Here is a 24,380-nt window from a genome sequence, read left to right on the forward strand (position 1 = left end):
GCTCTTCTTATTTGACCCACCACTTCTCCTTCACCCATGGAAGAGAAGGATGCCCAGCTCAGTAGGCCATCTTGGGCAGGATAGCAAGTAGCTGGATATTTACACTGAAGGCAGTGTGCCTAGGGGTGAAAAAGGGTCTGGTGTTCCCCTGAAATATTGGTTCCCCCTAATTCCCCTGCCACCTTGGTCTCGCCCTTCATCACCAAGCCTAGTTGCCTCTCTCCTATGTAACATTGGCAGAGTGGGTGATGCCCAAGCTACAGACAAGCTTGCTTCTGGATGTTTTAGCTCATAGCAATTCTTGCAAGCCACGTTCTTGACCTGCGATCCAGTGTGTTTTTCTCCCTAATCTTAGCCCTTAACTTTCTCCTGTGCACCAGAATTCCACAACTTGGCTGTACACCTGCCCCCCCCCCCAATATTGGTTTATTTCTAGCCATTTCATCCAGGGCCACAACTAGGGTCTGTGTTACCCGGAGCAAACATGGATTCCGCGCCCACTTTGGCGCCCCCCCCAGTTGTGGCCCTGATTTCATCTTCTCTCCAACCCCCCTCATCACGGGATTAGCATTGTTTCCCTTTCGATCAGGCATTGATTTGCAATTATTTGGCATCAACGTGCCAGTTCACTGACGCTGGCAAATTGGCACTGCTCAGGGGTGGGAGGTGGGGTGTGTGTGTGAAAGCAGAACACTTTTCCTCCAGTCCAATTCACTCTGGTATTTATAAGCCTGTTTGTGTACATGTGTGACATTTTCAAATGAATGTCAAGTGGAGAAAAAAAAATAAAAGCAGGAAAGAAAGTAAGACTTGCTTTTCTGATTTCTGAAGGAATCTTTGTCCCTGTTTTGCGTTCACTAACAAAGAGGTAGCTGAATTAGTGGGCACACCTACAGAGTGCCCAGTTGGGGAACCCTGAATTAACAGTGCAGTTCAATCAAACAGGAAACAGCAGAATGCATTATATTTGTCTTCCCAAAAAGTATAAATCAGTGATCTGGGTGTTTTTTTTTTTTTTAAGGTCTAGGCTTTATAGCTTCAGAGACTAAAACTTTTTGGGTTCAGATAACCCATCTGCATAAAACATGGTTTGATTTTGGTTTGCCCAGTGTATGAAGATGGCCTGTGGAAAGCTTTGAAGGGTCCGAGATGGTGTAGATCAGGGCCAAACGAGTTATAGGAGGTTGCACTTAAGACAAGCAGTCTCCAATTTCCGTACTCAAAAAGGCCATCTTTGCACAAGTTGGAGCAATGCAATTACGTGTTACGTGCATAATTATGGATGTAACATATGGAGAAAATTGTGTCACTTTCAAGTTTACACAAGGCAGGGCTTCCATAACATGGGGACCGTTTTTCCATTCCTTTTCATTCCTCTTAAAAAAAAAAAAAAGGACTTTGTAGCAGTTGTAGGAAAAGAATTTTAGCTGAAACAAGTCATTGCCAATAAAAGATAAATTCCCATTTACTGCAATGGCGGATTTCTCAAACTTCCTTCTAAGCTTGCTGGAATTCAGATAATTGTTGTCTCTTCTCTTTTTATTTATTTTTATTTAGTTCATACACATACAAAGATGCATGGCCTTCCTCCATCTATGTATGTGTATGTGTGTGTGGGGGGGGGGGATAAAAGTTAAGCGATGTGAGAATTAGTTCTCACAGCGGAAAACAACTTGATATCAGATCTGGCTGTTAACCAAAACAACTTAATACCTGATCTGGTCATTACCAACTCAAAAGATAGAGGGGAATCAGGCCTTCCACCCAAAAGAAAGGTACAGTCCAGTGTATATCTTGCTTTTAATACGCAGCAGTACCTGGAATTCTTTTATAATGGCTTTACAGTTTGCTGTGATAAAATTCTCAGAAGTTCCGGATTCCTGTGTGCCTGCTAATTGTTTCCCATCTTGCCTGCTGGGGAGAAACCTTTTCGCTCCCTGCTGAGTGATAAGGTATGTAATAAATACAGTAATAGCTTGTACAGCCACGTGCAAATGAAGGGGCAAAAATAATGTTTTTGGTAGTGTGGCAGAGCAATGTGTAGGGCTGATAAAAATTCTGTTCAGCTTTTGCTATCATCCTGACAAGGACTCCAATTTGACTGGGTCTCTACCTGACCCCCCACAGCTATAGGGTGCTGCACTTTTACATATTGTAACTAGGTTTGTGCATTTTTGCTGTGGCAAAAGCCTGGATGATGGGTCAAAGAGCCTGCTGCCAACTGGCCTTTGAAGCAGAGTAGGCATCCTAGGGATTCATCTAAAAATACGTCCCTCACCCCAGTCAGGCTTTCAGCTTGCTAGAATTTGATTTTGGAAAAAAGACAACAGAAGCGCACAACCCAACAATTAATAAATGATATACTTGTTTATTGGAGATGTGCTCATTACGGCCTGATTCTGGAGTTCAGCCTTGTCTATTTATCCCATGCGGATCATCCCTTTTTCCCAGGAGCCAAGCATCACTTTATTTCATCAATCTGCATAGCCGCCTATCTCAAGAAGGGACCGGGTGGCGAAGAATATCAAGTTGACATAAAACAATTATATCATAAATACCAAGATTAAAATGCATAGCAGCCGAGGAAAACATCACAATCGACAGGACCTTGATGGGTCCTTTCACGCATTGGGCACAGAGCCAGGTCTTCAGGGCAGTGATTCTCAACCTTGGCGAATTTAAGATGGGTGGACTTCAACTCCCAGAAATCCCCAGCCAGCAAAGCTGCCTGGAGAATTCTGGGAGTTGAAGTCCACCCATCTTAAATTCGCCAAAGTTGAGAAACACGGCTTTAGGGCCTTAGGAAAGGCCAGCTGGATCTCCGGAGGATCTTGATCCTCTCAAAGCCAGCATTCTAGCAACATTTGCTTTGCTGAACTGAAGCCCCCTCCCCGTTATATGCTGGCTGGGGAATTCTGGGAGTGAGTCCACGCATTTTAACGTCGCTGAAGCTGAGAAACGCCGCTATAAACGACGGCCACAAAGGGCACCAGGACCGGTCCAGTGCCCGTGGCGGACAGTATCGCGGCGGAGCCTCGGGAGAGGATCCTTTCTGCAAACTGGGCTTCTGCGCCCACCCTCTAGCTTGCCGCCCCGACCTCGAGCAGGAACGTCGAACTGCGCCCCCCGACGGTAGCTCGAAGGAGCTCCCGTGGAATCCTCTGCGAGGTCAAGGATCCGGCTTCCGCCCACCTGCCCGCTGGACCGCCCCGCTTAGCTGGGCACGGAGCATCGCCGCATCTCCTGCCGCCCCCCCCCCTTGAAACCCGTGCGTGGCAGGCTCCCTTATCCCGGGCCGCAGCGACCACGCGCAGCCGGGGGCGATGGGCGCTGTAGTCCCGCAAGCCAGGCGAGGAAAGCGGAAAAGCGCTCCACGCCCCCTCCTCCGCGGCCAGCTGCTTTTGCCCACGTGTCCTTCAGGAGGAAGAGGGCGGTCCTCCCAGGCGCCCCCTCCCCTCCCCTCCCCTCGGATTGGCCCAGCCCGGCGGGGGGCGGGGTTAGCCCGGGGAACGCCTCGCGGCGCGAGGGGCGCGGCCCCCATTCATTCCCCCGTTCCAGGCCGGCGGGCGGCATGCGGAAGGCGGCGCGCAGGGGCCGGGCGGGCGCGGGGGGCGCCGGGGGGCCGGGCGCGGGGGGGGCCGCCCGCCGCCCCCCCGCGGCCCGCGATGCCCCGCTCCCTCCGGCGCTGCGGGCTGGCGCTGGCCGTGGCGGCGGGCTGCGCGCTGGCGCTCTGCCTCCTCTGGCGCGGGGGGCCGGCCGCCGGGCGAGGCGAGCGCGGCGCGGCGCCGGGCAGCGAGGTAGGCGCGGGCGGGCGGGCGGGCGGGCGGAGAGGGTCCGTGCCCGGGCCGGAGGCGGCCTCCCCGCCGCGCGTGCCCCGGGAGCTCCGTCGCCGGGCTTCCACGCGCCTTGGGGTGGGGTGGCATCTGCCAGAGGGCACAGCCGGCCCTCCGGGAGCGCGGTGCCCGGTTGAGAAAGGCTGGCTCCGTGGGCCGTCTGAGTCAGCCAGCTCTCGCTCCGCCGACAACCCGGGATGGCAAACCGGCATGTGATCTTAGCTTGCGAGGAGTGCCAAGTTGGGCAGCATAGTTCTGCTTTGCCCTCAGAAGCGGAAGCCAGCGGGCAGCGATGGCCTTTGGGAGGGCAGCGGTCATCTTCCAGGGACCGCTTTGCCAAGGAAAAGAGTCACCCCGAGAAGATTCAGACCCTGGTTTCTCAGTTGCCTAGAGAGTAGAAGCGAGGGAAGACCCCGTCAGGGCCGGATTACAGCCAACTGGTGCCCTAAGCACAGCCCAGCCATGGTGCCCCTCGGCTCTTCCGTCGCTTAACCGACACGACATCAAAACTTTTTTTTTTAACACGCAGACTATTGTCCAGCATTGCAAAAAAAAAAATCAAAAAATCTACTCGAATGGGGCAGCAAAAGAGTTAAGGGCATGATAGCTAGTGGGGGAAACTCTGGGGTGCCCCCCTTCCCTTGGTGTCCTGAATCCAGCTTATTTTGCTGAATGGTTAATCCAGGACTGGACCCGATCCCCGGAGTCTTGATCCACCCATGACTCGCTTTCGTGCCCTGCAGTGGGTTGGGATGGGAGAGGAAAACAGGCCGTGGATATGGGTCTTCTGCAGGAAAACTGCTTTTATTTGAACTAACTTTGCGCTAATGGCTTTTGGGGGCTCCTGGCTGGAAATTGTTTCGAAGAGATGTTTTGAAGTCACAGTCCATCCCATCCAAAGAACTGATTTGTCTAGTGACTCTTTAGCCCAGTGTTTTTCAACCTTGGCCCCTTTAAGATGTGTGGACTTCAACTCCCAGAATTCCCCAGCCAGCTGTGCTGGCTAGGGAATTCTGGGAGTTGAAGTCCATACATCTTAAAGGGGCCAAGGTTGAAAAACACTGCTTTAGAGGAATAAAGCCCAACAGTTGCTTTGAAAAACCTCCCACAAGTGACAAATAAAGGGAAAATGCTCTCCTTCCGACAGCTGAACCATAAACCGCGAAGTCTGTCCAGCAGCCAGTTAAAACATCTGACCTCCCAGCTCGATCTGCAACGCCTCTGGAAGACTTGCCTGCAGCCCATGCTGGTCGAGAGGTATCCGGGCAGTCTCGGCAACGTCAGAGTCCGGCAGGTGAGTTCGTTCCCATCGTAGAACTTTGCACCTGGATTGTGTCCTTGAAATCCTTCTGCGCACACATACATAGGCATCGGAAAGACATCTTTCGCCAGATCCTGGGAGGCACATAGGAGCTTCCTGCTCAATAATAATGATTTTCAGCATTTTTATATAGCACATTTCATGTGCCCAGAGGCCTGTCAAATAAAAATGGCTTCTACAGAGAAGGAAGTGATTTAAAAAAAAAAATACCCACAGCATACAGAAAACCTGTTGAATAAAATGCTGTAGCAGGAAAATAGCACTTTTATTATCTTTACAAGCCTCTTGCAAGGTTGGCTGGCATTTAGGCCTACCCTAAATACCTCCCAGGGTGCTGGTTTGATATGCTGGTTAAAGGACCAGGCTAGAAATTGGGAGAGCATGAGTTCTAGTCCTGCCTTAGGCACAAAGCTAGTTGGGTAACCTTGGGCCAGTCCGCCTCTCTCTCAGCCCTGGGAAGGAGGTAGTAAAGGTAAAGGTTTCCCTTGACGTAAAGTCCAGTCGTGTCCGACTCTAGGGGGCGGTGCTCATCTCCGTTTCAAAGCCTTGGAGCCGGCGTTGTCCATAGGACACTTCCGGGTCATGTGGCCAGTATGACTCACGGAACGCCGTTACCTTCCCGCCGAAGCGGTACCAATTAATCTACTCACATTTGCATGTTTTCGAACTGCTTGGTGTGCAGAAGCTGGGACGAGCAACGGGAGCTCACCCCGCCGCGCGGTTTCGAACCGCCGACCTTCCGATCGACAGCTCAGCGGTTTAACCCGCAGCGCCACCGCGTCCCTGCTGGGAAGGAGGAGGCTGGGGCAAACCCCTTCCAAAAATTTTATCAAGAAAATTTCAGGGGCTTATGCAGGCAGTTGCCAGGAATGAAAACTATATAGGGTTCAAATAGAGAGGACTAGAAACCCGCGCAAGAGCCTTAGCTGGTCCCCAACCTTTACCTTTCTGATTTCCCTCAAGTTCATCATGGAAAAGCTGAGGGCGCTGGAAGCTTCTTGGCAGGTGGAGCTGGATGCTTTTGAGGACCGGACCCCACATGGCATGGTCAGCTTTGCCAACGTGGTGGCCACGCTGGACCCCACGGCCACCTGGCGCCTGGTACTTGCCTGCCACTACGACTCCAAGTATTTCCCCCGAGACAAACACGGACGGGCCTTCGTGGGGGCCACGGATTCGGCCGTGCCCTGCTCCATCCTACTGGAGCTGGTGACTGCCCTGGACAAGCTGCTCCTGAAAGCCAGGGGGCAGGTGAGGAGGCCAAGGGCAGGCTGGGAATGGAGAGTGGGATCTCTTTTTCTGGGGGGAGCGAGTAGAGCGGAACGGTTGTTGCTGGCAGAGCGACGTTTTCATCCTGCCTGTCTGGGTGGGACGCTCTTGAGTGCAGAAGTTTTCAGCCCCTTGAAGTCCAGAGTTAACACTGTTTTCCCTGGTTCCCCTATCCTGCAAATGCCCCTAGGTTCATTTTCAAATGCGTGTATAAAATGATTTATTTGACCCCATTTGGCCCCCCTCTGGGCCTTTTCTTAAATTTTCAGGGGAAAACTTGCAAAAGAATGAACTGTGCATTCTTTGAGAAGGCCAAACGCGGGTATTTTCCACTGAGGACGTAAGAGATGGACGCAGAGGGAGTGTGGTCCTCCCTCCCCATTATCCCTTTTGTGACTTGGCGGCAACAAAGCGCAGCATAACCCGCCTTCTTTGTGGTTTCAGGGTTCGAAAATAACACTGCAGCTGCTCTTTTTCGATGGGGAAGAAGCTTTCCAGGAGTGGAGCAAGACCGACTCTCTCTATGGGGCCCGTCACCTAGCCGAGCACATGGGGAGGGCCCCACATCTCCAGGGCATCACTCAGCTCCAGGCCATTGTGAGTCTGTCTCTGGGATGGGAAATTAGGATATAAGCCAGAGGTGCTTGGTCACAGCTGGGATGATGTCACCCTGCAGGTGAACCCTTGGCATCACGGGCAGGATGACATCATCACGCCGGTGACATCACTGGGGCTTCGACCGGATGCCTCTAGTGCGATCCGGCTTCTGTTGCACATTGCGGAATCCTTTTGCAGTTGGCAGGGAAGGTGGGAAAGCTCTGGAGCCACGCTTTGCTCAATGTCGAGATATTGTGATGTTATTTTTTACTTGCCCCTCCTCAAAGCCAGCATGGCCGTCCTCCGTCTTGCCTGCACCACAACCTGGCGAGGGAGGTTATGTTAAGAGGGAATGGCCATCTCAGAGCCACGCAGGGGGTGGGTTTCGGTGGTGGGGTTTGAAGCAGGATCCCAGAGTCTGGGCTGACGCTTTGATTTCTAACTTGCCTTTGGCTGCATAGCTGGCCTGTACCATTTCCAAGGCCTGGGATGAACTGCCTTCCCATCCATATGTATAAATGAGCACCAGGGTGATGTAATGGTTATAGCAGTGTTTCTCAACCTTTGCTGTTTTAAGATGTGTGGACTTCAACTCCCAGAATTCCCCAGCCAGCCAAGGTTGAAGTCCACGCATCTTAAAATGGCCAAGGTTGAGAAACGCCGGGTTATAGTGCTGGACTAGCAGCGGGAGACCCAGGTTGGATTGGATATGGTAGAGTGGGGTCCATGACTTATCATCTTGCAAAGATCCAGGTTAATAATAATAATATAAAAAATATGGCTGCCTTTTCTCTGACAACCTAGCTTTCTACATGCAGGGATATTATTTTGTGTGTACAGCTGCCTTTAGGCTGACACCGTAGCTTTTTACATGCAGGGATGTTATTTTATTTTGCATGCACGTCTGCCCTTTTGCTGACTTAGCTTTCTACATGCAGGGGTGCAATTTTATTTTGGGCGGAGGACCATTCAGTTGTATGAGTCTTTGAAGCGAGCATCTAAAGCGGATTGACTTCGGGTTTGGCCACTTTGAACAGAGTTAACCTGCACAGTCATCCCAGCCCAATTTCTGGCTTTGCTTTTTCCTTTCAGCCCATTTTTAGCTAGGAGAGGTCTGTGAGGGAAGAATGAGTCAAAATGCACGCAAAAGGGTCTTAGATCAACCTCTTCAACTTGTTCTTTCCTTGCAGTCTCTCTTCGTTTTGCTGGACTTGCTGGGCGCCCCCCGGCCAACCATCCAGAATCACTTCCTTGCAACAGCCGGCTGGTTCAAGAGGCTTATCAGCATCGGTAAGATCCAGAAACGGAGTTGGTAGAAGTTTGCAGGAGCTTGGTGATTTTCCTGCAGATGTTTCATTACCAGGCGAGGAAGCATCGTCAGGGCAGGGGAGAATGAAATTTGCAAGAGAGAACCCCGGGAATGCAACAGTTTAGCCCCCAAGCTGTGTCTATTATTGAAATTTGCAGGAAGGGGGTCTTGGCTAGGCCAGAATTCCACACATCCAGATGTGTGTCCATGTGCACAGACGCCCCCTGCCTAACCTCTGCCTTGCATTCTGTAGAAGAGCGGATGCATCAGCTCAGCCTGCTCCAGTCCCACTCCCAGGAACAGCCGTATTTCCAGAGGGACTCCCCCTACGGTTTTATCGAAGACGATCACACACCCTTCCTCAGGAAAGGTACGCCCCCCCCCGCTACTTCCAAGCCTGCCTCTTCAGAACAAAAAAAGATTGCCTCTTCCCTTCCTTTCAGGAAGTGACGTTCAGGATTAAAATCAGGTGTTTGCACAGGACGGAAGGCAGTGGTGGGCTAATGCACGCGTGTGTGTGTGTGTGTATTTATGACAGGTGTTCCAGTCCTCCACCTCATTGCCACCCCGTTCCCCAGGGTCTGGCACACCCTGGAGGACACGGAGGCAAACCTGCACCCGCCCACCGTGGAGAACTTGAGCAAGATTCTCGCTGCGTTCCTGGCAGAATACCTGTGGCTCTAAGGTGGCGGTGGGGTGTTCTCCGAAGTCGGAAGCCCCTTTTGGCCCTGCCAGACGTGGAATGACTGCGGACGTGCCTGGAACGACGATGTGGGGACTGGCTTCCTGGAGGGGATGGCGGTGGTCCAGGAGCCAAAGGGGACCGCGATGCTGTGGAAGGCAGTCGGAAGGTGTGCGAATTCTCCCCGGACCTCTGGAAGTCGTACTTAGCCCACCACAAAGGCTGTATGGGGTGCAGGTATCTCCCAGTGATGGCAACTGGGAAGCCAAAATGGTTGAGGGAGAAGAAGTTGGTCAAGGGATGGACTTGCCTGCCTCTGGGGTGGGGTTTCTTAAAAGAACAGACATTACCAAAGATTTGGGGAAGCATGGACTTCTTTTGCTCTTCGAAAGAGCAATTTGGCATAGACAAAAATTGGCCTTCCCCTTTGGCTTTTTAAAAACAAGATTCTCTCTGGAGCCATCTGGAAACCAAGCGTGGCTTAACTTGCATAAGTAGTCCTTGACTTACGACCGCAATGGGAATAGAACTTCCATTACTAAGTGAGGCTGTTGTTAAGTGAGTCACACCCAATTTCACTTTTGCCATGGTCATTAAGTGAATCATAGTCATTAAATGAATCCAGCTTCCCCTGTTGACTTTGCTTGTTGGAAGCTGGCTAGGAATGTTGCGATCACATGACCCCGGGATGCCACAACTGCTGAAAATACATGCTGGTTGCCAAGCACCTGAATCTGATTATGTGACCCTGGGGACGCTGCGACCGGTTACAAGTCACTTTTCAGTGCTGTCTAACTCCAAACAGTGGCTAAACAAATGGTTGTAAGACAAGGACTACCTGTAGCCTAAAAAAGGGTCCAGCTCTTGATCACCTGGGTCTTAATGTGCAATGGTGACCATGCGGGAACGGCCAGTTGTCCTTTGAGCTCGTGTGGCTGCAGTGAGGCAGGCCGTGGGCAAAGTGGCCTTGGTCTCCTACCTCTGCCCCCTTTTTCTACTTTATCCCAAGCAAAGCGGGTCTCTTAAAAAAATTAGGATTGCTTTTACCTCACAGGCACCCTCTGTGCGATTCACAACTCTGAAAGAATCCCTGCGATTTGTGAGGTGGTTTAAACATGGAGGAGCCTGCGCCAATAGATGCCATTTATAAATGTTTCCTATGCAAGTAAAGCACCTTGCAAGTAAAAAGCTAGCACACCAGGGATTTTTGACATTCGGAGGCAACTCATTTGTGGGTTCTTTTTCCAAGAAACATTCCTCCTTTCATGTGATCCGCTGTGGTATAACTTGTTTTTCCACTCTGGGACTCTGTTCACACCGTCCTGCCCGCCTGCTGCTTTGTGTGTTGATTTGGGCCCCTTGTTTCCTTTTGGAGGAAAAAAACTTCCAAGAAAAGTTTTCTGTTTTTGTGGGTCGACCACATTTCCTAAGAGTTGGGGATGATTTGGTGGGCAAAATGGAACTAGTCATAACGCTCTGATCTGCTGGAATTCTGGTCTTCAGCAAAATTAAACGGAATGTACAGTAGTTAAATATACTTTAAGAAAACAGATTTTTAGTAAATTTGTAAAGCAGGACTCCATGGCAGGAGAAACAAATGGCGAGTGGAACCTAAGATAGAGACAGGATGCAAAATTGCAAGGAAGGGTAAAAGCAAAAGGGAACTGCAGCCAATTTTGCTCTGCAAAAACCACCTTGGAAGTCCACAAATCAGAAAAGATACAGCAACTGGGTTCCTATAAGATGGCTAAACTGGTTACTGAATAAACCCATTTTCAGGGTTTGGCACAATACACTGGTCTGTAAACTAGCCACACAGCCTGGATTCATACAGCGCATTAAGTCACAAAATAAAAATCAGCATGAAGCTGCGTGAAGGCTTCTGTGAGGGCTTTCTCTGGCCCGGTGAAGCAAGTCGGGCAAACGTGGGGCAGTCAGAGAAACTGAAACAAGGGTGGAGAAAGGTGCAGAATCAAATCAGGGAACTGGAACGAAAAAATGAGGGAGAGGATTGGTTCAGCCTTGAGAAAAGGAAAAAAAAAAAGAAAGACTTGAGGCACTCTAGAGATGCATTCCTCAACCTTGGCAGCTTTAAGATGGGTGGACTTCAACTCCCAGAATTCCCCAGCCAGCATTCTGGGAGCTGAAGTCCACCCATCTTAAAGCTGCCAAGGTTGAGAAATGCAGCTCTACAAGGATTCAAATGCAGGGAAAGTCAATTTCCAGTTAAGGTAGCACAGGAGCTCTGCAGTGGCGAAAGATCACCGGACCAGACCGAAGCCGTTAGCTTAAAAAAAGTTTATTAAAAAAAAAATCACAGCATATCACAGCACAGACGCAAAGAAATAGATGGTCACCATTTCAGGGAAGTGGGGCCAAAGACATTCCAGGAACTGTCCAGGCGTATCATGTATCCGCTCCTGATCCAGCCAGCAAAAGAGCAGCCCAGTCATAGCCCCAGTGGCTTACCCGAAGGAACCGGGCTGAGCAGAGCGGTCAAAATTGGCCACATCAACTGGGAAACACGGAGCTTTAACTAGGCCTTAATTTTCCTTTATTTTTAGTCGCTAGGACTGCTGCTGCTGCCAGCTCAGCTTCTCCCAAGCGGCTGCTGCACCAGAACAATGTGGCTGATTTCTAAGCAGCAGGTGATCTTCCATCTGCTCTGGGCGGTAGGAAGGCTCAGCCTGAATCTATTCACACTCTACCTGCTGTCCACTTGAGGTAAAAACTCCTAGCCCTATAGCAGCGTTTCCTCATTCGGCCTCCCCCCAGGTGTGCTGGAACTACAATTCCCACTAACCCCGTGCAAGGGGGGGATAAAAGAGGGAATTGCCGACTGTCAGGAAGGGACCAGCTTGGGGAAGTCTGCCTTATATCCAGGCTGGTGTGTGTGTGTGTGGGGGGGCGGTGTTCTCCAGGAACAGATTGAAAACTTATTATTCAGGGTTGCTGTGCTGGAAAACAGCTGGCAGAGAGGCCAAATTTAGTGAAATGAATTCTCTGGGGCGGGTGGAAGGCTCAGAAAAAGGTTGCATCTTGTACGGAGGTGGCAATCTGGATGGGATTTTATTTTTTTAAGCGGCAGCAATTTCAGGAGGGACAAGAATGGTGCTGCTGCATCTCCTTTTGAAGGGCAAAGCTGCAGGGGCCCCCAGCCTCCCCCATGCTTCATGCAGCGCATCCCATCCTGCGACCCTAAAGGCTCTGGAAGAGGGCAGATGCTTTCAAGACCCCCTCCCCCCCTTATGCAAGACAAGGCCGGCGTTGCGCATTCTTAGGGTGTTCTTGGAAATCTTTGATGAAATCGTCCTTAGAAATCCTTAGGGAGCATTTCATCACCGGAACCTCCCACGATTGCCACTCCCACCCCACTTCTCTCTGCCCTCCCGTTTGAGGACGAAGCAGTGGAAGGAAGACGCAAAACCAGGGGGGGGTGGGAAAGGACACCTGGTATATTTGGGTCTGGTCTCGCTAGGCGAGGAACGACACAGGCTTGGGCGCTGGCTCCCTCGCTCAGGCTACGTCCTGGTCTCCAGCTTATTCATGTACTCCTGCAGCGCCTGCAGCCGGGCATCAATCTCGGAGAGGTCCGCTGACGGCTCATCGTGCAGATTCCCTGTTGGGTGGGACAGGGGGCATGATCAGGTGGGAGACCAAGGACCTCGGGGGTCGGCCCAAGCTGCCCACAAGCCCCACCATCAGGAATGCAGAGGGATTCTTCCTCAAAGGCCTGCCTGGTTGGCAGAGTTGGGATGAAGAGACACCAGGGTTGGTGTGTGTCAAAGCCCATCACAAGATGGGAGGCTGGTGGCAAGGGCCATCAAGCGGGAACTTGCCCGCATCCCGCCCCTGGAAGGTCGCGCTCTAGCGGTGCCCAGCCCAAACCAGAGTGGAGAGAGCTGCAACCAGCTCTGGGCTGGAATCAGCGCGCTGGACTGAAACGAACTGCCCAGCAGTGCTCTGAGTATGTGTGAGAGAGGGGATAGCAGTGGGGAGGCGGGACTGATCCAAAGGGGCCCCACCCCCACCCCTTAAGCAGGGCAGTTTTGAGCAGCGGGGTGGCAGTACGTCAAAGGACACCCTCCCGTAGCGTTAGCCGCATGGCCCAGAGCGCCCAGCAATGCCCACCCACCTGAGTCATCCAAGATTCCCTCTGCAGCTTTACCTTTACCCCCGGCTTTGCCTGTATCTGGGGTGCTTGACAAGCGTTTTTTGCGACCGTTGTCCACGTGGGGACCCTGAATGGAAAACAGGAATTACTTGTCCCTCTGTCTGTGCGGGACCCTCCTGGAGCGCTTTCCCTGAGCCCAAGCCCAACCTTGGAAAGGGGAGCCTTTGCTGACCACTTACCACGGTGGGGCCGTTCCAAGATGAAGAACTGAAGGGTTTCCTGCTCCTGGCTAGTCGCTTCCTGCCTCTAAAGGAACAACGATGCGACCCATCAGATGCGGGTAAATCCAGCAGTGAAATCCTAGACGTGCTCCATCTTAATTGCAGGAGCTCCTCCCTGTACATTGCTCAGAGCCACGTTTAGTGGACACTCTAGAGCGTGTTTCTCAACCTTGGCAGCCTGAAGATGTGTGGACTTCAACTCCCAGAATTCCCCCGCCAGCATTCTGGGAGTTGAAGTCCACACATCTTCAGGCTGCCAAGGTTGAGAAACACTTCATTAAACAGTATCTCTTAAACAATAAAGTTGCATGATGGCTGGGGAATTCTGGGAGTTGAAGTCCACACACCTTAAAGTTGCCAGGGATGAGAAACGCTGCTCTAGAATACCGACAGACCACCTCAGCCCTCCAGGTATTGCTGAACTACAACTCCCAGCAGCCCTCACTCCAGCTGGAGGGACTGGAGCTGCTGAGAGCTGCAGTCCAGCAGTTTGCCTATTTCTGGTTTAGAAGTACAAGAAATTGTGGAAATCGCACTCCTACACTGGGCAAAAATCCCCCGGACCCTCTGACGGTAGGTGTCATCAGGGACTGTAAGAAATTGTCATAGCTCTAACTTATTCCTTTCTACACAAGGGCTGGGGAGGTAAACGTCAAGGTTGGAAGTTGAGTGGAAGGAATGCCAAAGGCAGCTGAGCAGCCACCCCCCATTACGAGAGATCCTGTTTTCCCCCCATCCCTTACCTTGATGCAACAGGTTCCGAATATTCCTCCATTTCGCTCCCTGAGCTGGCAGAGGTGCGTCTGCTGCGGAAGCTTTCCACTGGAAAAGTGAGTTGGGGCGAGGTCACGCAAATCTCACCAGTGGTGATTTTGCGCTTGTGAGTCATCAAACGTTGGGCAAGTACATGCGTGGAAAGACCCCCCAGGCTGTCATAGAGGGTATCACAGTAAAACAAAAGGAGCTAGAAGTACCTTCTCATTATTATCAGCCAGTGTTTCCCAACCTCGGCCACTTTAAGATGGGTGGACTTCAACTGCTGGGAATTCTGGGGGTTGAAGTCCACCCATCTTAAAGAGGCCGAGGTTGGGAAACACTGTGAAAAGCTACTGTCTGGCTATCAGCTAGAAGAAACCCCCTGAACTGGGTAAAGGGGGATGAGGACACAAAACGTTCAGAGGCATTCTGGTGCCTTGGGATGGACTTACCAGCCACAGGAGACCGGTAGCTTCCATCGCAGAGAACGATGGGGGGTTGTCTGCGTGCTGCTGGCAAAACAAAGTGGCTGCCGCAATGTGGGAGTTTTGGAGATAAGTGGAATATGGTTGGGGGGGAAGAAAAAACCAAATTCCATGTATAAGTTAACCAAATGCAGGTAGTCCTCGCTTAACAACCACAACTGGGACCAGAAATTTGGTTGCTAAGTGAAGTGGTCATTAAGCGAATCCGACCTGATTTTACCTTTTTTTGCAGCAGTCGTTAAACAAATCACTGTGGGCGTTAAGCAAACCATGTGGTTGTTAAGTGACTCACACAGTGCCCCATTGATTTTGCTTGCCAGAAGCCAGCTGGGAAGGTCGAAAATGGCAATCACATGACCATGGGATGCGACGGTCATAAATGCGAACTGGTTGCCAAGCTCCCAAATTGTGAACATGTGACCGTGGGAATGCTGCGACGGTCCTAAGCGTGAGGACCAGCTGCAAGTCGGTTTTCCCAGCACCGTCTTAAGTCTGAACCATCACTAAATGAATGGTTGTTAAGTGAGGACTACCTGTAAAGGAAGAAAAGCTGTACCCATTTCAAAAAAGCATCTCAACATTCATCTGTAAATTGAGGTTGGAGGGGCTCTTCATAAAGGCGGGACAAGTCAAGAGCTCTGAAAGGGGGAGAAGTCCTTTCTGCCTGGAGATGGCTCCCTCGATGCCTGACATGGTGTGATATTCCTTCTTCATTCAAGCCTCACCTCAAAAGTCTTGGTGCTGATCCCCTAGTCAGCTACTACCAACTCTTAGCATGCACAATTGGATCAATCCTACAACTGCTCGGTTTATCCTACTTGCTCACTTCCCACCTCTTCTCCTGCTGTTTCCCCTCTTGAAATCAGATGGTTCAAGGAACCATCTGGGGATCCGTCGACCCTCTGCACCCTGGGGGGCCTGGTAGAATAAAGAGGAATAAAACCATCTCGGGCCATTAGGCGTACCTGAAGAGCTGCGGCCCCGTGGCTTCTCCAGGCTGCTGCCAGGCAGGGCTGAAGGGCCCCTGAGTTGGGTGTGGTGGTACCATCCGCTGGGAGGGGTGTCTCCCATTCCCCGCTGGAGACGCCGCTTGCTGAAAAGGAAGTCCAGGAAAGGAGTGAGTGTCTTCGATTCCAGGAGCAAACTAGGCGCAGACCAGGCCAGCCTGACACTCAGCCTGGGGCCCGCCGGAATTTTTTAAAAACTCCATACATCCACCACTGCCAAACGTCGCCACTGCCTGAAAGATCTGCGGCCGAGCGCCTCCATCGCTCCCACTGTGCTTTGAGACGGCAAACAGCTGGTCGGTGCGCGAGCTGTTCCTTTGCGCCCTGTGATTATTTCTAATTCATCAGCATGGCCCTTTGCCCTCTGAGTTGTTTAGGCCTGGGGTAGACAGTCATCTGGTCACGGGATGCGAGACCGGGTTGGGGAAAAAAGAGTTAACTCACTTTTTCTGCTCAATCTCCTTTTGCTTCTGTTCCCTGGCCTTCACGAAGGCCGTAGGATCAAAGCGAGGCGCCCGGACACCTGCGGTCGGAAAAAGGGGGGAGCGATGGACCTGTAAGGGACCTGCTTTGGCTACAGGACAGAACTTCCCAAGGCTCGGCCTAGGCTTTTTTATAGCCCGAGCTAAGGAAAGACTTGCCCTCTTCCCACAAGCCCTTATTAGAAACCAGGATGCCACAAACTATGGCTACTTCCTAGGACAGAGATGATCAAATGATGGATTAATGTCTGTTACTAGAGTGTTGGGCAATTTACAGTAGATCAGTAGGGAGGTGCCAACATTTAATAAAACATTTACAATCACGTTTGTCAGCAGGTATAGAAATCCGCTTTTTCAACAAAGAATGAAAAAGATTCTAGTCCCCATTGTTAGAGAAACAAGCTTGGAGTAAGAGCAGGACATTTTGGAAGCCAGGAGGAAACGCAAAAGGGAATTTTCACTGGCGACAGAGTACGCTCCTGAGCTTCTCACCGTTCCCTCCCCATAGTTGGAGGAAAAAGGACAATATTTAGATTACAGGTAGTCCTCAACTTACAGCCATTCCTTTAGTGACCGTTTGAAGTTACGACAGGGCTGGAAAAAGTGATTTATGACCAGTCCTCACACTTACAATTGCTGCAGCACCCTGTGGTCACGTGATCAAAATCCAGACCAAAATGCCATTGCTTGGCAATGACACGTATTTACGATGGTCGCAGCATCCTGGCGTCATGTGATCACCATTTGCAACCTTCCCAGCTGGCTTCTCACAAGCAAAGTCAATGAGGAAAGCTGGATTTACTTAACAACCACATGGTTCACTCAACAACTGCAGCGATTCATTCAATGATCACAGCAAAAAAAGGTTGTAAAATTGGGTGTGACTCGCTTAACGACTCCCTCGCTTAGCAATGGAAGTTCGGGCCCCAGTTGTGGTCATAAGTCGAGGACTACCTAATTGCAAACACTGGCTCAAGGTGGGGCCATCAGAAGGACGATCCCTGGAGAAGGCCAGACATTTTCCTCACCTGTCGGAGATGGAGACTGCCGGGAGACACGTCCTTGGCTCCCGCTGCAACCTTCCCGGGACGTGGACCGCTGCCGGTTGCTTCCCCAGGGCCTGCTGCGCTCCTGTGAATTGGGGCGTTCCCCAGAGGTGGAGCGTCGCCCATCTCGCTTTGTGGCACCAGTTCGGTTCAGGGCAGGGTGGGAGAAATGGCGAGAGGGGTTTGAGAGAAAAGATCCAGTGGGTGTGAAGTGCCTGGGGGAGGAGGAGACGGATGGCGCTCGGCTAGAAAAGAGCGGGCACCCTCTTCGCCCAAGCAGCCAAGCGTGAGGCTGGCTGAGGACACTCACCCCTTTTTGTACAAAACCAGCTCATTGGTTAGGTTCTTCACACGGATCCGGAGGCTCCTCTCGGTTGCTTTCACTTCAGCAAGCTGTTGGCATCAGAAACGGGTAAAAGGTGGTGTTGTGTTAAACCAGTGTTTCTCAACCTTGGCAGGCTGAAGATGGGTGGACTTCAACTCCCAGAATTCCCCAGCCAGCCATCCAACAGGGCCCCTTAAGTAATAATCAATTCTATAGGTCAATAAAAACCAGGAGCTGCTAAAAACACATTTTCTTCAAATATTTTTAGAGGCTCCTAGGCTTGGTGGCTCAGGACCAGCCTGCCACCATGTGGTCACCGAATGCCATCTGCACAGTCCCTGGTTGTTGATGAGGCTGGGATTCACCAGGTCGTGTCCTTTACACAACCTGATGCAGGGGTGGAAGCACAAAGGAACCCACAGAATGGTCCCTCACTTAATGCGGGGTTCTGGAATCTCAATTCTGGGCTTTCTTTCGAATCAGAGCTGAAACAGGAATGCTTGAAAACAAAAAGCACCCTCCTTGCTGACACCTCAGGAGCCAGAGAGAGTCGGCTGAACAAAATAACCGGAAATAGTGAGCAAGATTTTCACACCCTGCCAAGATCCTCACCTCCCTGCCTCTGAAGCAGAAGCTGAACAAGTCACGCAAATAAAGCAGCCTCATTCAAGCAACTTCCAGGTCCAGAATTTAAATGTTTCTAGAACAGTGTTTCTCAACCTTAGAAATTTCAAGATGTGTGGACTTCAATTCCCAGAATTCATTTATGCTGGCTGTGGAATTCTGGGAGAATTCCACAGCCAGCATAAATGAATTCTGGGAATTGAAGTCATCCAGAGGACAGCTAATGTTACCATTCAACACTTGGCTCTTCCTAGGGGTGTTTTCAATCATGCAGTGGTTTGGATGCGTATTACGGTGGCATGCCAAATAAGAAAACGCCCGTTAATACCGGCCTCTGCTATTTTGGTACCGTCCAGATCTGCCGAGCTTCAAGTTCCATCGGCCCTGCTGGCTGGGGATGATGGAAGCTGGAGTCCAAAGCAGCCGGAGGGCAGCAGGTTAGGAAAAGCCGGCTTACATTCTCCCTGCCCCTCCGGCTGAGGGATGCCGGTCCCTTGCCAGGGACCCACCGGCCAAGGCTGGGTCCCACCTACCTCATCAGCCAGCTGCCGGCTCTCCTGCAGACGCCTGGTGGCGAGGCGCTGGTGCTTGGCCCTTTCCTTCGTCAGCTCCTCTTCCAGCCTCTGCACCACCTTCTTCAGAATCTTCGCTTCTTTAAAGCCGCTACTCTTGGCAGCCAGTTTGAGCTCCTCCTGCGAGTTCAGCAGGGCCGTCTCCAGCGACTGCTTCTCCTCCAGAGCGCGCTGCAGCCTGGGGAAGCCGAAAGAGGCACACTCACAGGAGCGCAACCTGAGCTATCAAGCCGCTGCGGTTCAGCCCAGCCGAAGGAAACACCAAAGCGAAGGTTTTGCAAATGCAGGAAGGTACAGGTAGACTTACGACGGTGCTGGAAAACTGACTTGCAACCGGTTCACATTTAGGACCATCGCAGCATCCCGTGGTCACGTGATTGCCATTTTCAACCTTCCCGGCTGGCTTCTGGCAAGCAAAATCAACGGGGAACCACGCAATTCATTTAACCACCACGTGGTTCACTAAAGCCCACGGTGATTTGCAAAGAAGCTTGTGAAATCGGGTCAGATTCACTTAATGACCACTTCACTTAGCAACCAAAATTCTGGTCCCAATTGTGAACTACCTGTACTTTTGCTCTGACTGATTCGTTGAGCGACTAAGATTTATTTATTATTAAATTTATACACCACCCATCTCACTATAAAGGTCAGATGGGTCAGGCATCTCTGAGGAAAGGCTGGCTACGTTTTGGTCTCTTGCTGGGCTGTCCAAGATTTGACTCTTGGGAAGCTGTTTCCGAGCATCTCTCTCTTCCTACCTAAAGGGTGCACCTTCCACCCTTGCTAAAAACCAGGAGAAAAATAGCAGAAATCCAGGAGCCCCAGCAAGTAACCTCCTGGCTCTTAGCCCCTTGGGCCTGTAATGCCGAGCCTTTGGGTATTCAGAGGATGGCCACCTGACCTGCCGCCACAGCAATGCCCCAACCCCTGCCCGTCGGCTCACTCCTCCCGCAGCCGGCGGATCTCGACGTCCCGGAAGTCCTTGCCCGGCTTGGCCTTCAACATGGCCAATTCCTCCTTCAGCTCCCGGATCACCTTCTGCAGAACCACCGGATCGGGCTTTCCTGCGTAGGGCAGCGGCAGCGGGTAATGGATCCTGCTGGGAATCAAGACAGCCAAGTCAGAAAATATGGAAGATGGGAACACAAGGAGAGCTGAAGGGGCCTCGAAACTGAGTAGCTGCTGTCTCCCCCCAGGCCAGCCTGGCCAGCAACGCCCAGTGGGATTTCAGCCTTCTAGCCCAGGTGGGACTGCCAATCCAGCTCCCGTCCTGACTTTCCCGACCACGCCCTGTGGGGCATGGTTCCACCTCGTTGGCAGTGGAGCTGCGCTTGGCCGCCCTACTTAGCCTGCTTTTTACGGAGGGTTGCCCCAGCTGAAATGGCCCAAGCTCCCCACCCATCATCCCTGGATGCCTCGTCAGTGACACAGTGGCCTCGGAGTACCGAAGGCTCAAGGTCCGGATGCAAATTCAGGCGCGCCCCTGAACCTGCCTGTCAAATTCCACCGAGTAGATCAGGATGAGGTAGCGCTTGGAGTTCAACAGGGAGCTTTTGGGGGCTGACGGATGTCGGGGCCCCACCCCGATCTTCCTGTTCCTCAGCGCCTCCAGGTCTGCATAGGTGAGGAGATCCAGCGTGACGGACTCACTGCTCTGTTTCAGGGGGGAAAAAGAAGACACAAACCAGCTTGCACAGCCAGCTTTGGACTTCAAAGCCTCTGCACCGGATCAGGCCCAACAGCTAGTCGGCCCAACATTTGCTTCTCAGAGGATGACAGCCAGAGGCCTCCGAGGAGCACAGGCAAGAAGATCCGGAAAGCCAGAGGCTTCAGGGGGAAAACGTGACTCCTGGCAGAAGCTCTCTTCAGTAACGGACTGCTTTGGCTGAAATCTGCTCTATGCCCACGTAAGGAACTGGTGGTGGTGAGCAGGACTGAGCATTCGAAGAACCCTGCTAAACCCCTTCCCAGGGGAGATTTCTGTGCCCGCTCAGGGTCTGGATTCAGAAGCAAAAGACGAAGGAGGTGTGTGGGAGCGGCACCCATCGGAAGCCAATGTGTGCCCCACCTGGGCCAGGGCTGACTCCAGCATGCTGCAGAAGATCCCAAACTGCTTGAAATTCCCCGTCTTGTGGGTGAGGTCCTCGATAACTGCAGAAGGAAAAAATAAGGGGAAACGGAGACCTGAGTTTTTGCAGAGATGGCCACAGCTCAAGAAAGTGGCCTTTCCATCCCCAGCTGGTCTGCCGACTCCTAGGTCCTGGCGGGGCAGGCCTGCCATCCCCACATCAAAAAGCTCTGAGAGGAGAAGATCAGCAATCTCACCCTCCCTCTCCCTGCACAGTGAAGGATGAGTAGGCTCCAGGGAGTGGGCCGTAAGAATACAGGTAGTCCTTGCTTAACAACCATTCATTTAGCGATGGTTTGGATTTACAACGGTACTGAAAAAACTGACTGCAACTGGTCCTCACACTTACGAACGTCGCAGCATCCCCGCAGTCACGTGATCTTGATTTGGGTGCTTGGCAACCGGTTCGCATTTATGACTGTTGCAGCGTCCTTTGGCTCACCCGAGAGCCACTTTCGACCTTCCCAGCCAGCTTCCGGCAAGCAAAATCAACGGGCAACCGCGTGATTTGCTTAACGATTTGTGGTGATTCACTTAATGACCACCAGAAAGAGGTTGTAAAATCAAGCTGGATTCACTTAATGACCACTTCACTTAGCAACCAAAATCCCAGTCCCAATTGTGGTCATTAAGTGAGGACTACCTGTATAAGCCATGCCATGCCCAGTGCTCTGTTCTCTCAGTGGCCCATTAACTGCACAAGGAAGCCCACCGGTCTCCCAGCAGATGGGAATCTAGGCCAGGCTCCTTTCCCAGTTTCTGGCGAGAAAGGAGGGAACCCCCCCCAGCATGAAAAGGGGCGTGTGTCTTGTTGCAACAAGCAAGAGACCCCTCCTTCCTTTAACTTGTCCAGGAACGGAACGCAGACCTGCGCAATCACTGCTGCAGCCCTCTCCCCCGGTTGCCGAAGCAGCGAAGGTCAGCAGACCCGTGTGTGTTCGGAGGCAAAGGCGAGGGGCCGGGCCTCTAGTTTTCCTTGGCTCCGCCCTCTTCCCCAGACAGCCAAGGGAGCAAGGATCACTGCCCCAACGACTGTGCAGGCTGCCCAGGTTTGCCCCCGCAGGGCTTCCTGAAGACCCGGCCAGCCTCCACGTGTGCCAGGCTTCCTCCCGCCGCCACCGACTGGTCCCCGACCGCCTCTCATTGCCCTCAAAGACTCACAAGCAGCATCAAACTCGCCCCGCCACTGGTCCGTGGTGAGCCGGTCTTCCACCTCCACCTCCAGAAGGGTCCCTTCCGTCGTCATCCGGACAACGTGCTCCATTCCCCGGAAAACGTAGTCGACTTGCAGGCCACAGTCAGCTCGCTTGGCCATGGTGGGGCCGGAGGTGCACGGCGCTGCACAGGACGAACTCACCCCCTGTCTCCGGGGGGGTGGAGGAGAGCGGAGGATGCTTCGGCCGGCACGCAAAGGCACGACAGACGGGAGCAGGGACCGACGAGGCTCGCGGCTCTCCCTCTCGGACCAGGCACAGGAATCCTGCACAAGGAGCTTCAGTGAACCTTTTGGCGGGGGGGCGCCTGGTGGGGTCCCCCCCCCCCCCGAGAACGCAGCTTGGCTTCTTGGCTGGAGCCAGCTGCCCCATCGGTTCTCCAAGAGATTTTCTGCCTCTGGCCTGTGAGCTTAATGGGTTGTACAAACCCAGCCCATCGGTGGGTTTCCAAGAATGTGGGTTGATCCAGCAACCTACTTAACCCCGTCGTGTGAACCCAAGTGACAGGTCCTTTAACCTCTGCGATGGGGGGGGGGATATCTGGGGAAGGGATCCAGTGGGGTGGGCTAGCCTGGGGGAGGCGATGAGAAAGCAGGCAAGTGCAACCTGGCTGGCTCGGGAGACGGGGCTGTTCTCCACCGGACTACACTGCCCATCATCCAGCACAGCCTGAGCCCCCCCCCGTGGGTTGGCCATCAGCTCCTATCAGCCCCCACCTGGCCTTCAGCGGGGGCCATCTGAAGTCAAAGTACGCGGGGAGCCGTACCCCAGGGCAGCTGGGACAACACTTCCCATCCTCCCCAGCCACGGGCGCTCGAGGGCTGATGGGAGGCGCACTCCGCCTGGCGACTTCAGTGAGGGGTCGGGGACCGCAGCGGTGCCGCCACCCGGCCCCGCGCCTACGCTGGCTGGGGATGATGGGAGGTGTAGTCCAGGACGCCTGGCGAGCGCCCGGCCAGGCAATATTGAAGGCAAGGGAGAAGCGAGAACGGGGGCGCCGCTGGGGGCGCGCCGGCAGCCCGAGGGAGGCGGCGGGAGCGAGAGAAGGAGACCCCCGACAGCCACTTACCTGCGGGCCGCCCGCCTCAACTGCCGCCTCTGCGGAGGGGCTCCGCCTTTGCGCCTCTCCATTGGTCCCTGGTTCAACAACTGCCGCGCCGTTCTTGGTCCCGGGCAACGTCAATCATCCTTCCCGTTCGTGGGATGGCCCGCCGCCGTCACTCAAGCGATGGGGCCCGCCCCAAGGCGAAGCCCCTCCCCTTCGCGCTGTTTGTATCTCGTCCTGTTCTCTGAGAGCCGCCCTATCAGCGACGCGGAGGCCGGCGGCTTGGCCCTGATTCGCCCCTTGAGGACACAAAGAACTCCGCCCAGAACCCGCCCTTTCGGCGCTGCCTATTGGAGGCTGGGTTTGTCAATCCCGAGGGCGCCGGCGTGCTCCTAGGCGGCTCTGCAGGATGGGCGGAGAGCCGGGGTTGGAAAAAATGCCGCTTTAGCGACGCCTAGCGGCTGTTGGACGCGAAGCGGAGCGATCCGGACTGAAATTGGAGCGCTTCAGACAGCGAAGCCGCGGCTCGGGACTCGCTTGCGGCTGGTGTAAGGAAGGGAAAGGGCGCCTGCTGCAGAAACCGAAACCGGTTTGCTGCCTTCGTTAGTGCACGTTGAACGCCAACCCTTTCGAATTATGAATGCGCTTATACTCCAATTTCAAAATAGGTGTGCAATCGGCATCTGTAGCTGCATGTATTCTGACTGTTGCTTTGGTGTCACCCCCAAATTTGATGTTTCATCGTATTGGCAGTTTTAGGAATACTATATTATAAGTTGTGCAACCCTTTTAATGGGACAAGTTCGAACATGGGAATTTTCCTGGCCATATACTGAAATGTAGTTAATGGTAAACCAATGAATGTAACTGGCTGCTACTATGTAGTAATTCAGTATGCAAGAGAGGTGGAGCCTAAGAGGCAGGTCTGGACATTTCTCCTTTGCAAGATCTAATATTGTCTGTCTGGCTTTCCAGGAGTCGCTTGTCCTTAATCCAAACCTATCAAGGCATCAGAAGGCTTCGACCAAGAAACCTGATGATTAAAAATAACCAGAAGCTGCAGATCTGAAGTCTGAATAAAAAAGGATTCTTGAAGAAAAGCAGAGAATTCAGATATGTGTCTTTTTAAGCTTTACGACTTTGCATCCGTAAGAAAAGTGAAGAATTTTTTTTATAAAGAAAAGTGACCCTCCTCTCATAAAAACAAAGTTAATCAAGTTTCAGTTTTGAGGTGTGGCCGCATGAAAGACCAGCAGGACTTCTATTTCAGCACATATTCTGGAATAC

At 52.5% G+C, this 24,380-nt stretch overlaps 2 protein-coding genes across 3 annotated transcripts; one reads left to right on the forward strand and one right to left on the reverse strand.

Annotated features, from left to right (window-relative positions):
* Nucleotides 1-3,572: 3,572 nt before the first annotated feature.
* QPCTL (glutaminyl-peptide cyclotransferase like) lies at nucleotides 3,573-10,548 on the forward strand. 2 transcript variants are annotated; one of them, XM_063312097.1, is made up of 7 exons: nucleotides 3,580-3,797; nucleotides 4,981-5,127; nucleotides 6,118-6,405; nucleotides 6,868-7,020; nucleotides 8,211-8,310; nucleotides 8,583-8,699; nucleotides 8,868-10,548. In XM_063312097.1, the coding sequence occupies exons 1-7, from the start codon at nucleotides 3,666-3,668 to the stop codon at nucleotides 9,011-9,013; spliced, it is 1,083 nt and encodes a 360-aa protein (XP_063168167.1). In that variant the 5' UTR covers nucleotides 3,580-3,665; the 3' UTR covers nucleotides 9,014-10,548. The 2 variants fall into 2 exon arrangements, with proteins under 2 accessions (XP_063168168.1, XP_063168167.1); XM_063312098.1 differs by lacking the exon at nucleotides 6,868-7,020 and having other exon boundaries at nucleotides 3,573-3,797.
* Nucleotides 10,549-11,319: 771 nt separating this feature from the next.
* CCDC61 (coiled-coil domain containing 61) lies at nucleotides 11,320-22,309 on the reverse strand. Its single transcript, XM_063312034.1, has 13 exons — nucleotides 21,996-22,309; nucleotides 20,775-20,857; nucleotides 20,200-20,360; nucleotides 19,650-19,802; nucleotides 18,665-18,881; nucleotides 17,493-17,575; nucleotides 17,165-17,397; nucleotides 16,099-16,177; nucleotides 15,613-15,740; nucleotides 14,150-14,228; nucleotides 13,365-13,431; nucleotides 13,180-13,252; nucleotides 11,320-12,630 (listed from the first exon to the last, which is right to left on the reverse strand). The coding sequence occupies exons 1-13, from the start codon at nucleotides 22,147-22,149 to the stop codon at nucleotides 12,533-12,535; spliced, it is 1,608 nt and encodes a 535-aa protein (XP_063168104.1). The 5' UTR covers nucleotides 22,150-22,309; the 3' UTR covers nucleotides 11,320-12,532.
* Between the last annotated feature and the right edge of the window lie 2,071 nt (nucleotides 22,310-24,380).

This window comes from Candoia aspera, chromosome 10 (genome assembly GCF_035149785.1).
Source record: "Candoia aspera isolate rCanAsp1 chromosome 10, rCanAsp1.hap2, whole genome shotgun sequence".
NCBI classification, from domain to species: Eukaryota; Metazoa; Chordata; class Lepidosauria; order Squamata; family Boidae; genus Candoia; species Candoia aspera.

Coding starts and splice junctions, on each gene's coding strand:
- QPCTL (XM_063312097.1), top strand. CDS start 3,666: ATGCCCCGCTCCCTCCGGCGCTGCGGGCTGGCGCTGGCCGTGGCGGCG. Junction 3,798..4,980: donor GCGCGGCGCCGGGCAGCGAG/GTAGGCGCGGGC, acceptor TCCTTCCGACAG/CTGAACCATAAACCGCGAAG. Junction 7,021..8,210: donor TCACTCAGCTCCAGGCCATT/GTGAGTCTGTCT, acceptor CTTTCCTTGCAG/TCTCTCTTCGTTTTGCTGGA.
- CCDC61 (XM_063312034.1), bottom strand. CDS start 22,149: ATGGCCAAGCGAGCTGACTGTGGCCTGCAAGTCGACTACGTTTTCCGG. Junction 16,178..17,164: donor GCAGTCTCCATCTCCGACAG/GTGAGGAAAATG, acceptor TTCCGACCGCAG/GTGTCCGGGCGCCTCGCTTT. Junction 13,253..13,364: donor CTTGGAACGGCCCCACCGTG/GTAAGTGGTCAG, acceptor TTTTCCATTCAG/GGTCCCCACGTGGACAACGG.